The sequence below is a fragment of the Eubalaena glacialis genome, chromosome 8, assembly GCF_028564815.1.
Source record: "Eubalaena glacialis isolate mEubGla1 chromosome 8, mEubGla1.1.hap2.+ XY, whole genome shotgun sequence".
NCBI lineage: Eukaryota > Metazoa > Chordata > Mammalia > Artiodactyla > Balaenidae > Eubalaena > Eubalaena glacialis.
The window spans coordinates 9,958,640-9,972,599 of NC_083723.1; the positions used below are offsets into that span (position 1 = coordinate 9,958,640).

A 13,960-nucleotide genomic window follows, 5' to 3' on the forward strand; every position below is an offset into this window, starting at 1 on the left:
GCCTGCGGCCCTGAACCTTAGCCCAGCCTCGGTGACCTCTGTTATATGCTGGTACACCCAGCGTCACTTGCTTTCTACTCTCAAAGCCATTGCCCCGTTACAGATTCCCCCGGTTCCCACCACTGCTACAGGCAAACAGCCCTGGAACACATAAGCTGGTGCAGTTTTCCTGAGCATAGTAGGTGGCAGAGCAATTAGTGCTTACACATAAACCTGACAGAGATCCTCCAGATGCATAATGGTAGGAAAGGGCGTAGGGCTCACCAGTGTTTCCCAAACGTGGTAAGCTACCACTGCAGCATGCCTGTTCCTAGGTAGTACACAGACGAGCACTCTAAACATTGATGTCTTTGTCAATATAACTAATGCTGGCATTACTGCTAGGGCGAGGCTGCCCCTGCCGCTGGTAACCTTAACCTAGCACGCCATTTGGAGGTCGTGTCAGGGAACTGGCGAGGACCTGGGGGGGGTGGTCCCCGCTCCCAGCCCCCTGCCGCCCCTCCCCGAGACTCCAGGCCGCACTAGCCGCCGCAGCCGCAGAACCCCGGGGAACACCAGAAGCCATGGCTTCCGGGAGATGCTGACTCCTTTGAAGCTGATTGGTTGCTGCTTTGACCAGCCCACGCGTCACTGCGTGCTCTTCCTGTCGCGCGTGCGCGCTGTCACCACAGAGCAGAAGCATGGAGGATCCCGAAGCGTTGGGCTTCGAACACATGGGCCTGGACCACCGGCTCCTACAGGTACCGGGGAGGGCTGAGGAGCCGGGCCGACGTGGAGAGGGGCGGCGGCAGGGCAGCGCGCCGCCTGAGCCGTCCCTTGTCTCCTCTAGGCCGTCACCGACCTGGGCTGGTCGCGACCCACGCTGATCCAGGAAAAGGCCATCCCACTGGCCCTGGAGGGGAAGGACCTCCTGGCTCGGGCCCGCACGGGTTCAGGGAAGACCGCCGCTTATGCCATTCCGATGCTGCAGCTGTTGCTCCACAAGAAGGCGGTGAGTCGGGGGAGGGGCCGGGGAAGGGAGCCGCAGGCGTCTGAGTGGCGTTGTGCCCTCTTGGAAAGCTGTGCCCGCCACCCGCACGCCCGCAAGTCTTTCCCAAGAACCGGGTTTTCTTTTGACCTCTTACCCGTGAAGCGTGGTCTGAGAGAACCTGGTGGTTTTGTGGTAAAACGCTCTGGGCTGGGATTCAGGTTACTTGGGTTCTAAGTCCGGGCCCTGCGACCACCATTCTTTGTGTAATCTTGAGTAAATCGCTTTCTCTTGTTTATACTATAAAAAGTAGGCACATTTTCTCCTCTCATCTGTAGGATTATTGTGAAAAACCAATGTCGTAACTGGTACATTTTAAGTAACTTTGTAACCATAAAGTAAGTTATCCTTTTTGAGGTCAGTGCCTGGGAAAAGAGTCTTCTATCTACATTCTGAGGTGGGTAAAGTAAGTGAAGGGTTGACCAGAACACAACTGGATTGTCGTGAGGAAGTCACAGCAGTTGGGTCAGATTGTCTGGAAGAGGTAGAGAAAAGCATGCAGTGGCCGTGATGACGTGACCCGACTGGCTGAAGTCTTTAATTCGTGTCTTGCAGACAGGCCCCGCGGTAGAGCAAGCTGTGAGAGCCCTTGTCCTTGTGCCGACCAAGGAACTGGCACGGCAGGCCCAGTCCATGATTCAGCAGCTGGCTGCCTACTGTGCTCGAGACATCCGGGTGGCCAATGTCTCAGCCGCTGAAGACTCAGCCTCTCAGAGGTGGGTGAAAGCAACAGGGCTGTAGGGGAATGAGTTTGCACTGGGATGTGGGTTTGGGTTTGTGTGCAGCAAGAAAGAGGGCTAATCCAGGGTGAGGTCCCAGCTGCTACCCTCTCCCCAACACTGAGGTGTTGCCCACCTGCAGAGCTGTGCTGATGGAGAAGCCCGATGTTGTGGTGGGGACCCCATCCCGCATATTAAACCACTTGCAACAAGACAACTTGAAACTGCAAGACTCCCTGGAGCTGCTAGTGGTCGATGAGGCTGATCTTCTTTTCTCCTTTGGCTTTGAGGAGGAACTCAAGAGTCTTCTCTGGTAAGGAAAAGGGGTTGTGAATAGACACTAGGACCTAGAGTGAGGGGGCCAGTTCCTCTGCTACAGTTAGAGGCTTTGGAGCTGGTGTCTGATGGGGCTCTGTTTCATTTTAGTCACTTGCCCCGGATTTACCAGGCTTTTCTGATGTCGGCTACTTTTAACGAGGATGTGCAAGCACTCAAGGCGCTGGTACTGCATAACCCGGTAAGGGCCCCGTGGAAGCATCTGGAGGTGTTGACGTGATACTCAAGGACTTGCTTCTCCCTTCTCAAAGGAACCCTTTGTTATTTGGGGTGGGAAATTATTGGTTTAGCATTCCTGGTTCTGATGTACTAGAAGCCAGTAGTTGTAAACCATCCCCCTATCTCCCAACCTAAAATCACTGTGTAGTTCCAGATGTCTGCTGGGGGCTTCAAACCATGCTTTGCCTAAAGCCTGAAAAGGAACCCCCCACGGGGCACAAAGGCTACTTTGAGCAGCAGGGCGAAAGTTCTCACCTTATGTGAACTTTACTCTTCAGAAAGGTTGCTGCTATAGGGGTTCTCTCCTCACTACAGTAATTTATAGTGTGTTTCTCTTTGTTCTATGCCCCAAATGTTTGTGTGTAGTTTTATGTTCTCTGTACACTACAACGGTTAGCGTGCTTTGAATTCTTACATTCTTACAGTTGGAGGGGACCCAGGGTGCCCTGCACTAACACATTTGTGCTGTGGTTTGTGAGCCAGTGGCTTGCAGTAGCATTTCTGTCTTCTTTTCTTTCCTGACCACAGGCCTGTCCTCCCCTAGGTTACCCTCAAGTTACAGGAGTCCCAGCTGCCAGGGCCAGACCAGTTACAGCAGTTTCAGGTGGTCTGTGAGACTGAGGAAGACAAATTTCTGTTGCTGTATGCCCTGCTCAAGCTGTCATTGATCCGGGGAAAGTCTCTGCTCTTTGTCAACACAATGGAGCGGAGTTACCGGCTGCGCCTGTTCCTGGAGCAGTTCAGCATCCCCGCCTGTGTGCTCAATGGAGAGCTCCCACTGCGCTCCAGGTGTGTCATCTTCCATGTTTTGGTTGAAGATAGTGCCCAGGCTCTGGGCTTGACTGATCCTCGCTGACTTTATCTGTCACAACTCTGCGGTACCTACTGTAATTCCATTCTCATTTGAGGAGGTTGAGGCACAGAGATTAAGTCAGGGAAGAGCTGAAGAAGAGGGAAGAGTCAGAAAGGGTGACCGTTATGACCAAGCAGGGGGCGGGAGAGGGACCTCCAGCCTGCTCTTGGGGCTCACTTCCGTCTGCTCTCGGGCCACAGGTGCCACATCATCTCACAGTTCAACCAAGGCTTATATGACTGCGTCATAGCAACAGATGCTGAAGTTCTGGGGCCTCCGGTCAAGGGCAAGCATCGGGGCAAAGGACCCAAGCGGAACAGGTGAGTGCACGCTTCTCTCCTGCCAGCCCTCCCCAGGGAGACCCGCTTTTCAGCCTTTCAGAAGACTGTGAGTGTGGGGGAAGGGACTGAAGGGCCAACACACGTGCTCCGTGGGCAGCATGAAGGGCCAGACTGCCTGGTTTGTTGGCGCGCCATCATCCTGTGAGGGGAGGCGGCCCAGCCTCAAGTGGCTGTGACTTTTGGGAAGGATCTTTCTTTGGGGGAAAGAGGAGTCCCCAGTCTCTGTCTGCCTAACGGGTTGGCTGGCTTGGAATTGTTCTCAGATTGCCTGTGGGCAGTGTTGCCCCAGAGCTGAGGTCAGAGCCCGGTTTGGCTGCCCCCACTACCCTAGTTCCTGTTCCAGTTCTGATGCTTAAGAGTCTTACACGTGTCAGGGTCCTGTAGTTCCATACAAGGCTTTGTGTAGAGATTTTGCTGATTAAATAAGCTTGAGAACGTGGCCTTGGAGGAGACGAGGGGTCTGTCTGAGGTTGGGGCGTTTTCCTGCAGGGCCGCTGATCCGGAGGCTGGTGTGGCCCGCGGCATAGACTTCCACCACGTGTGTGCTGTGCTCAACTTTGATCTCCCCCCCACCCCCGAGGCCTACATACATCGGGCCGGCAGGTAGGAGAACTGGGGCGTGGCAGGCTGGGCACCTGGATGGAGGGCACACGGTAGGACACATAGCCAGAGACACGGGCTGGGCTGTCTCTCCTTGCAGGACAGCGCGTGCCAACAACCCAGGCATAGTCTTGACGTTCGTGCTGCCCACGGAGCAGTCCCATCTGGGCAAGATCGAGGAGCTTCTCAGCGGAGGTAAGAGCCCAGCTCCCACTGGCCTGCGCCAGGGCCAGGCTTCTGCCATGACACCGTAGACCCGGTGGTGGTGATGGCAGCAGGGACGCCGGCACGAGCAGCAGCCCCCCGCACACTTGGCCACGCTGTGCGCCATGTCCGTCCACCTGTCCTTGCCCTTCCCTGGGTGGCAGGCACTGTCCCCCTTCACAGTCAAGCCAGCTGAGGTCCAGAGCCGTCATGTAATTGGCCAAAGTCATGTTTATTCTCTGCCTCATGGGGCAGAAGGGCCAAGGGAAGAGGTTTGGGAGACAGGATGGGACTGGTGGCATCTTAGAGAAGACCCTGGGAGAGGGGGCTGCTGGGGGGTTTCTGCGCTGGCGCCTTGGGGAGGTCCTGCTGTAGCGGGGCAGCCGGGCAGCGTTCCAGGCTGCAGGAAGAGCATGCTAGCCGGGGCTGGGCAGGGCTGCTCCACCGTCCAGCAGGTTATGGGGGAGGGTCCAGCCTGGCTTCTTGTGGGGCCTCACTGCTGCTCGCCACATGGGCCGAGAAAGGACATGCTCACCGCCTGGCATTGAGCCCTGGCCTTGTGTAGAAGGTGGCCTGGGGCACTGCTTGACGGGGGATCGAGGGACGACTCTGGGCCTTGCTTCTCTGTGCCCTGGTTTCCTTACCTGAAATGGGTGAAGCCCCTGCTGCAACGCCAAACCCCCCCGCGCTCCCTTGCCCCATTTTCTTTTGTCATAAACATTGAGTGACCCAGTACGCTACTATGACAGACCAGTGTCTGACTGAAAGGGCTGGTGCTCCTTAGTGCTCCTTGGCTGTCATCACGGGTACCTTGTGGCTGGAGTAGCCTTGAAGGAGGAGAGTGGGCGGGGGGGCAGGTCCTGAGGCTGAGAGATGTGACAGGAACCCAGGACGTGGGGACAACACGCTGCCCTGGGCACAGCAGAGTGGATCGCCTGTCGTGAACTGTCCATGAGACCCAGGTTTTCTTGCGCACGTGTGCGCTGCGGGGAAGGAGTGGGCTGGCTCCCCGGCTGCCTCGCCCCAGGGAGTGGGTGTGGGTGTGGGAGGCTCTAAGCAGTAGACCCCCACTAGACCCCAGCCTGAGCATTCAGCCCGGGGGAGCCTCACTGCCGTCTCCTCCACAGGGAATGGAGCCCCCGTCCTGCTTCCCTACCAGTTCCGCATGGAGGAGATCGAGGGCTTCCGCTACCGCTGCAGGGTGAGCGGGGCCCCCTGGGAGTACTGGGGCTTCTCTAGGACCCAGTGTCAGGCCCTTGCTGCTGAGCACCCCGGCTCGAGGGCTGGCTTGCAGCCCCGCCGTCTTGACCTTTGGTATCTGCCCCCAGGACGCCATGCGCTCAGTGACTAAACAAGCCATCCGCGAGGCAAGGCTGAAGGAGATCAAGGAGGAGCTTCTGCACTCCGAGAAGCTCAAGGTGAGGGGCCCTGGGGAGGGAGGGGCGGGGCTTCAGGGCATCGCCCTTCCAGGAGGCTGGCCCAGCTATGAGCTTGAGAGGCAGTGAACTGGACAGCTAGCTGCGCCTTCAGCAGGTCGGTGGGGAGGAAACAGGCCAAGAGCGGGTGAAGGACGCCAGCTGTCCTGTTGGGAGGTGAATCAGCCTGGCCTCTGGTGGACAGTGGCCGTGTCCATCAGAATCACAGCTCCTGGAGTTTATTCTCTTGACGTGCACAGTTGCACGTGTGCCCGCGTTCGTCATGATTCCCCAGGTGGAGACACCCGGGAGTCCTCCACAGAGATGCGGGAAGCCAAGTCGGGTGCATCCACGTGGTGCGTGTTACACAGAAAAGGAAGAGGCGGCTGCTTGTGTGTCAGTGCAGGATGGCCCGTGGGGTGATGGATCAGTGAGGAGGGTGCGGCACGCTCCTGGCCTCCCCACAGAAAGGAGAGTGGGAATGGGGACACATGCCTTCCCACGTGTGCAGAGCACTTGAGGGGAGATGAGAAACCAGATCAGGAGCTGGCTCTGGAGGGGGACCAGGTGACCACAGATGAAGGCGGTGTGAAACCTTAGCCCTTGAAATTCTGAAAGACCGATTACCTGTTCAGAAACTCCCCTGTGAAATTGCAAAAGGAGGACTGACGCTGCAGTGCCCGCTTCTCTCCCCCGCCAGACGTACTTTGAAGACAACCCCAGGGATCTCCAGCTGCTGCGACACGACCTACCCTTGCACCCCGCTGTGGTGAAGCCTCACCTGGGCCATGTCCCTGACTACCTGGGTGAGCAGGGCTGGGGGACAGGGTGGGCGTTTGTCCCTCAGCTGCCGTGCACTGGGCTGACACAGGACCACGGGGCTGGGCAGCAAGCATGTACACAGACACAAACGCACCTCTGTTCACTCGCTTGAACTCATCCGCACAGCCTCCTGGGTAGGCATTGCTCTCTCTGTTGGGGAGACAGGAAACCGGGCATTCGAGGCCAGGGTTTTTCGCCCCAGAGCCTGGCCCAGTGAAAGAGCGAGCCAGTACCTGGCCAAGCAGCCGCCTGGGCGTGGAAGGGAGTGACCAGGTGCCGGGGGGGGGGTGGGTCGCAGGTAAGAGGCAGTGCTGCTTGTGCTGGAGAAGACTCGGGATTAGTGACCGGGCCAAGCCGGGGGTGGGGTGGCTGGAGTCTCTGGAACAGTTGGCAGAGGGGACAGAGAACAGACCTTGTGGGGACAAGGGATGTCTGGGTTGCAGCTGTGAGGACAAGAATGGACCCTGAGATGGTTTCTATTGATGTAGAAGAGGCCAAAGCCCAGCTGAGGTGTTCAGGGGCCTGGCTCCATTTACACCTGGGTAACGACGTCCCTTGTGTCTTTGGTAACGGGTGTGTGTGACTTCTATGCTGAAGATGCTTAAAGTGGCTTAAGGAAGAAGAGTGGTGAGTGCAGGCCCCCTTCCCCAGCACCCCCCTGGATTGGCATAAACTGGCAGGTGTGGCAGGAGAGGCCCCAGCGAGTGGAAGGGAAGGATCCAGGAGATACGGGAAAATACCAGGTTCCCCCAGGACAGTGAGCTGGCGGGGACACCAGCCGGGGTCCTGGTCTGCGGAGTGAGAAGGGAGGGGGAGAAGGGGTGGGAGTGCTCTCGGGTGGCTGTGAGGTGGCTGCAGCGTGTGGCAGCTTGAGGTGGGATCTCAGTTCCCTGAGCGGGAATCGAACTCGGACCGTGGTGGTGAGAGCGCCGTATCCTAGCCCCTAGACCGCCAGAGACTAGTAGTGCCTAGGAGCAGGGCCCTGGCTTTTGTCTGCTTTGAAGAAAGAATTCAGCAATTCTTTAAAATTCAGTAAAAAGTAATGAGGTAAATAAAGTTTTATTAGGAGGGAAGATAGGTGCAGAGAAAGCATGGGTGGGCTCAGAGAGAGAGAGAGAGAGAGCACGAGCCAGCCGTGAGCTTTTGGGGTGGTTTAAATCACTTACATGGAGGCAGTTTTCCAGTTTTCATCTGGCCAGTCATCTTGGTTTATCTGGCTCCAAGTCCATATCTGGTCTGACTGAGGGCCCTGCCAGATGTGCGCGTGCATCTTTTAGCCAAGATGGATTCCAGCACGAGGGTTTTTGGGAGGTTAGCAGATCATATTATGGTCTAGCGCCCCCTCCCCTGAGGAACTGTTTTGCTCATGCATAGTCTGGGAGGCCTCCTTGACCCCAAGAATGAGAAATATGTGGTCTCCTTATCTTTTACCTAAGCAGGGCTTAACCCCTCTCTGTTCCTGCCATTCCCGTTACCTTGAGGTGTCCACAGGAGACAAAGTCCAGCTGCTTATCCCGTTCCTATTATTATCTTAATTTTCAAAGTGTAAACAGGAGGCTAGTTGTAAATGTCTAACCTGGGGTTCATCTATCTCCTGCCTCAGGAGGGAACTCCATCCTCTCTGTCACAAAGGAGCAAAGTCATTGCCAAAAGCGTGTGACCTAAAGGGGTCAAGGTGACGTGGGAGGGTGTGGCGGTGTGATGCCCAGAGGCCTGTCAGGACCTGTGTGGCCTGGCCGGATGAGACCCTGTGCTGTGCCATGGGCAGGTGGGAGTGACAGCAGAGCCCAGGGATCATGTAGCAGGTCACGAGCAGTGATGGGGGCGCCTGACAGGTGAGGAAAGATATGGGAGGAGGGGCCACATAGGAAGAAATTACATGTAGGGTTTTTTTGTTTCAGCAGCATTTTCTTTCCTTTTTTTTTTTTTTTTTTTTTTTTTTAAATACTTACTTATTTGGCTGCACTAGGTCTTAGTTGTGGCACGCAGGATCTTCATTGTGGCATGCGTGATCTTTAGTTGCAGTGTATGGGATCTTTAGTTGTGGCATGTGGGCTCTTAGTTGCGGCATACGGGAACTAGGTCCCTGACCAGAGATCTAACCCAGGCCCCCCCTGCATTGGGAGAGCGGAGTCTTAACCACTGGACCACCAGGGAAGTCCCAGCATTTTCTTTTTTCTGTTACATACTTACTGTGACAAATTTAAATACTGTAAAGAAGTGTTTTAGACAGTGAAAGTCCCCAGAATCCCACCCCTGGGGATAGCTGCTCTTCTGGCCCTGTGCATGTGTGATAACAGATAGTCGTGTGTTCTTAGGCATTTTAAGTGTGGACTGGAGTGCCAGGCACTGGCTCAGAGTGGGGGAGAGCACCCTGGGAGCCAGCTGGAGGGTGGAGCTGGCGGGCTCTCGGACGCTGGCTGTGGAGAGGGGCTGGGAGCTGGCGCACAGGGTGGGCGGTGGCCGCTAAGCCAGATATCTCTTCCAGTTCCTCCTGCTCTTCGCGGCCTCGTCCGCCCTCACAAGAAGCGGAAGAAGCCCCCTTCCTCTAAGAAGGCCAAGGTACGTCCCCTGCGGCCTAGGTGATAGCTGCAGGGCTCCCCTCCCACCTTGTTCCACTGTCGCCAGGATGTGCTCGCCCCTTGCCCTCAGGAGGGAGGAGAGAAGTCCCGAGGACTGGCCCCAAACTCCAGGCCACTGATCAAAGTTGTGGGCGCTGGGGCTCTCCCTTGGCCACCCACGGGGCAGCTTCAAGAGCAAAGGGGGACCTGCTGTTCTTTCCCCACTGCCCTCCTTATCCTCCAAGTTACAGGAGGAAGAAGGTGGGCCCCTGCGGTGTCCACAGCAGATCCTGTCCTTGGCTCATGGCCTGTATGGCTTGCAAAGTGGCAACGGCACCCCCTTCTCTGAGTCTGTCTCCTTTTGCGCACATGGACGTCCGTTCGCCACAGCTAATCTACAGTTTTGCCCCCACAGAAGGCGAAAACCCAGAACCCACTGCGCAGCTTCAGGCACAGAGAAGAGAAGCGCGGACCCACAGCGGTGCCCTCCTGAGCTTGTCCCGGCAGCTTCGGCCGCCGTGCGGGGCCTCTGCCGGCGCTGAGCACAGGGCGTGGAGCAGGCTTCCCAGCCTGGAGGGGGCTTGATTCCTGCACCGGATGGGCTGGATTCAGGGCAGGCAGCACTGTGGCTCTCTAGATTTATGGCCAGGATGGTGCTTTGCCTTTAACAACAGAATAAAAATCCTAGCTGCCCTGGTTTGTGCCTCCTGCCTGTAGGAAGGGGCCATCCCTGGAAACCTTGGGAATCAGAAACCACTTCCAGTAAGCAGTGCCTGGCTCTCTGCCTGCCGTGTACGGTGCCTCCTTGGCCAGAAGAGGTCAGCCGTGCAATGCTGCAACCTGGTGCCTTCGGGCCCAGGAGACACCTGCCCTCCCGCCGGCAGCTCCGGCCTTCCTGTCTAGGATCAGGCTGACAGCCTCCCTTCCCTGAAGCTCGGAAACGACTTCTCGCCTGCCGGGAAGATGGTCCTTCCTGACGACACCGCTTTCTCCAGACGTGGGTACGTTGTGAGTTCAGCCTTGCACTCTCTCAGGCAGCCAGGGACAGCTGTCTCCTCCCCAAGCTGCTCCCTGCTCTGCTGCGTGCAGCACACCTGGGTGCGGTGTTTGTTGTGGTGGTTTTTTTTCAGTTCAAACTCATTTTCCTTTTATTAAAGTCCAAGTTATCGATACATGACATGGTTTGGTACTCAAAAAGGAAAACTTGTTCAGGTAAGGTAGTATGTTGTCGTCAGTATTTCCAGGTGATTGTTTACAATCAAGTAGCATTATCAGTATATCCTTGGGAAGCCCATCCGTGGGGTTTACACTTTGTCAAGGCGCGGTTCCTCTGGAGTGGAGATTCCCAGTTCATTTAAAGTTCATCTAAGTTCCTGGATGACGTAAGGGTAGATTTCCTTATGAGGTCCTGCTTTGACCTTAACCTCTAGGATGTGAACTGCACTAGCAAAATCATTTAAGTGTCTGCACGCCTGCAGTGATTTTGCGTTCTGGAACCAGATCATAGCCAACTAGCATGTTCATCCCTTTATGCAATTCCCAAGCATCAGTATCTGGCTTACTGAAGTATGTCACCCAGCGAGCATCACACTCCTGTCTCACGTGACCCACGGGACTAGCAGCGAATTGACTGGCTAGCGGCAGCGGGGCCGGGGCTGGAGCGGGGTGCAGGAGGACTCGAGGGCAGGTCCGGGCGACTGCGGCCGCTGCTACCGAGCGCCGGCGGTCAGCGGCGCCTAGCATGATGGCGATGGCGGCGCAAAGGTTAAGGCCGAGGAGAAGCTGGGTTTGAGCTCAGGACCACTCAGGAGCTCGTGGGGGCCGGACTCCACCTGGGTTTTAAATGCACGAGTGGCAGTGTGACGCCCACATGCCCTGTTCCTTTGCTCTCAGCTCAGCTGCAAGGCTCTAACAGTAGAGGGTCCCAACCCCCATCCGGGCCTCCCAGCTGCTGTCTGGAGGAGGGGGGACGCTGATGACTCAGTGCCCTTGATTGTGCCGGGGAAGAAAGTCAAAAGTGCTTGAGTATTTCGTTCAGAAAGAAAACCAGGCATCGGCACAAGCTGGTCTGCATGGCGGGAGGAGCCTGGGTCTCCGGCTGCTGTTACGGTATGGTGGGACTTGGGGTTGGTGGGACCTCAGGTTCGGGGTCTCCACATTTCCTGCCCCTGTTCTGAGGATTTCCAGGGAGCCAGGGTGTGCGTGGTAGGGGCTGCTGCTCGGGTGGGATTATCAGTGAGTGCAGCAGCAGCCCGTGCAATGCGGCCAGCGTTCCTGTCGTCTGCCCTGGCTCGGGCGCCCTACGGAGGTCAGTCAGTGGAGCTGAACAGAGATGGCTGCTTTATGAGTGTCTGCTGGGTCCCAGAGCTGTACCAAGAGCGTTGTGGGTGTCACTGCGTGTGGGAGGAGCTGGCCTTGGAGAGCATCCTGGCCCCCGCCTGGCTGCTGCCTTCAGTCCCTGCCAGACCTCCCCACCTGCTGCCTGAGGCAGATGAGGAGCTGAGGCCTGGCCCTGGGGACACGAGAGAGAGCCCGGGACATCGAGGAGGCTGTCTGCTCTACCATGCTCGGCCAACCTTGCACTGTAACCTTCCCTGTTCCTCTGACCCTGCCACCTCCAGGCATCCCGGCCAGTGAGCTTACATCCAGAATCAGCCCGGATGCAGGAGAGTGGGCGCCTCGGGTTTCCCCAGTGATGTTCCTTCTCAAAGCGGCCTCTGCTCTGGGCTGTGTTGCCAGCCGGGGACAGAGCTGGGGCCTGGTGGCTGCGTGCTAGTTGCAGGCTGTGTGCCGAGACCCGTGCTGAGCGTTCTACCAACGTAAGGCTACTCCCGATTCCTAGGTGGGAGGCTGAGGCTCAGAACTTAGCTGGCGTCAAGGTCACAGGGCAGGTGACGGCAGGATTTGGAGGTCAGCACAGGCCTGCCCTGGTGTCTTGGGCTGGCCCGGCGGTCCACGCCCGCGGAGGAGTAGCCGGCGCTCTCAGCAGCATGGGGCAGGTGCCATCCTAGGCACTGTATTACATAAGCCTGGGCTGTGTTTATATAACCCTCGCTCAGCTGGAATGGGCCGTGGCACTTGGTGGGATCTGAATTGGGTGGGTTGAAGAGAGTGGTGTGTCCCCATGCCCTGGGTCTGCAGAGGGAAGGTGTACGGATGTCTCATTCAGTCACACAGCCTTGGGTGGAGGCACTGCTGTCCATTTACACGTGGGGAAACAGGCCCTCAGAGGTTGAACTTGTGTATCTGATACCGAAACCTGTGCCCTTGATAAGCACGTCAAAAACAGAACTGGACAGGCCCTGGGACACAGGCGTGCACGTGATGGGTGATCTGGGCTTGGAAGGAAAGAGGTGGGGTTAGCCTGCCTTAAGCTCAGCTTCATTGAGCAACAGATAAGCTTGGCCTGTTTCCAACCGTTTCCAGGCTGGCTACGCACAGAGCACACGGCAAAGGGGGCAGCAGAGTGCAGGGACTTTCTCCACCCCTGGCTGGCCTAATCCCACCCACGCATAGGCTTGAATGGGTGCCACTGTGTTCCTGGCTGTGGGCTAGGGTCTAGGGGAGACAGACAGAGCATAGCCCCTGCATGGGAGGCGCTTTAGAGGGGTCAAGAACCAAGCTTTCAGTGCATCCCAACCTCCCCCAAGCTACAGACTCCTGAAGCACCTTTCTGCTCTGCCAACACTTGTTGGAGCTGCCAGGTGCAGGTGCTGGGCTGGGGGCAGGAGGGAGCGGGCCGGGCCCTCCAGCCAGTGCACTGGTGGCTAGACTGGCACCCTTCTGGGACGTCCACGGTGCCAGGAGGGTTACCTGGGGCCTCACCCAATTGGAGGAGTCAGGTGAGACTGGAAGGGTGGGGGGAACAGTTCTGAGAGGGAACAGTGTGTGTAAGTGCTCCGGGTGGGAAAAAACCCGGCACATCTGAGGATGAAAAGAAAACCAAAGTGGTCGTCACCAAAACAGGCAAAGACTGAAAAACTAACCTGATTTATTTTAAAAAGATAATAGTCACATGTTAAAAATTCAAAAGACACCAAAAGGTGCCAGTGGATTTGAAGCAGGAGAGCACCCTGATCAGATTTAGCCACGGTGATAACGCATGGGAGAACAGAGTGTCCCTAGAAACCTCTGGACCCAGAGCACGAACCAGTTCAAGTGCATTTCCCATTCCAGCTAATTCTCTCCCCATCTGCTGAGGATCGGTGACTCAGCCTTTGGGGAATTAGTTGTTCTCGGGACTTTGGTCTTTAGCGGCAGTTTCTCCTGGAGGGAGGCAATGTCGATGGAGCTGAATTCGTGCAGGGAGGCACCCCTGCCAAGTGCCATCCTCTTTTCCCCGGAAAAAAGCCTTAGGGTGTCCGGCTTCTCAGCGGGGCCAAGAGCCACTTCTCGTGTGTTCACCACAGCCATGTTTATGTGGAAAAAAAAGACGTGATCCTTCTGGGCAGGAAAAGTCACCTCTGCCCAGCCTCCCACGGTGCGCCAGGCACCTCGCTGGGCAGACTCAACCTCACTCAGCTCAGAAGCTCTTCAGAACTCGAGTGTCTGCCCACGAATCCATCCTCAAGGCCGCTGAGAAGCAGTGAGATCGACGTGGCACGGCTGAGCTGGAGAGCATGGGCATATCCGAGGTCTTCAGACCAGCTCCAAGAACTGCCTTTGTGGCACCCGAGATGTGCCAGCCCGGCCTCCAGGGAAGCGCCTCGCTTTTCTTGGCCTCCTCTGGGGTCTCAGCTGTAAGTGGGTGTATAGTGGCCTCTCCGAGTGTCCCTGTGTGTGGGATGACCCAATGAGGCTTGGGAGCCCCTGTCCCCCAGCGCCCCCCGCCCCGTGCCTGGCTCTGCGCTAGCCCCTGGGTCC

The 13,960-nt window shown here is 56.9% G+C and overlaps 1 protein-coding gene and 1 pseudogene across 1 annotated transcript; one reads left to right on the top strand and one right to left on the bottom strand.

Annotated features, from left to right (window-relative positions):
* Positions 1–663: 663 nt before the first annotated feature.
* DDX56 (DEAD-box helicase 56) lies at positions 664–10,269 on the top strand. The gene is made up of 14 exons (XM_061197553.1): positions 664–740; positions 830–991; positions 1,583–1,743; positions 1,889–2,059; positions 2,173–2,263; positions 2,846–3,090; positions 3,355–3,474; positions 3,985–4,098; positions 4,196–4,290; positions 5,427–5,500; positions 5,628–5,717; positions 6,415–6,520; positions 9,025–9,098; positions 9,513–10,269. Exons 1-14 carry the CDS (start codon positions 681–683, stop codon positions 9,588–9,590), a joined length of 1,641 nt encoding a protein of 546 aa, XP_061053536.1. The 5' UTR covers positions 664–680; the 3' UTR covers positions 9,591–10,269.
* Positions 10,270–10,401: 132 nt separating this feature from the next.
* LOC133096098 (cytochrome c oxidase subunit 5A, mitochondrial-like) lies at positions 10,402–10,840 on the bottom strand (annotated as a pseudogene).
* Between the last annotated feature and the right edge of the window lie 3,120 nt (positions 10,841–13,960).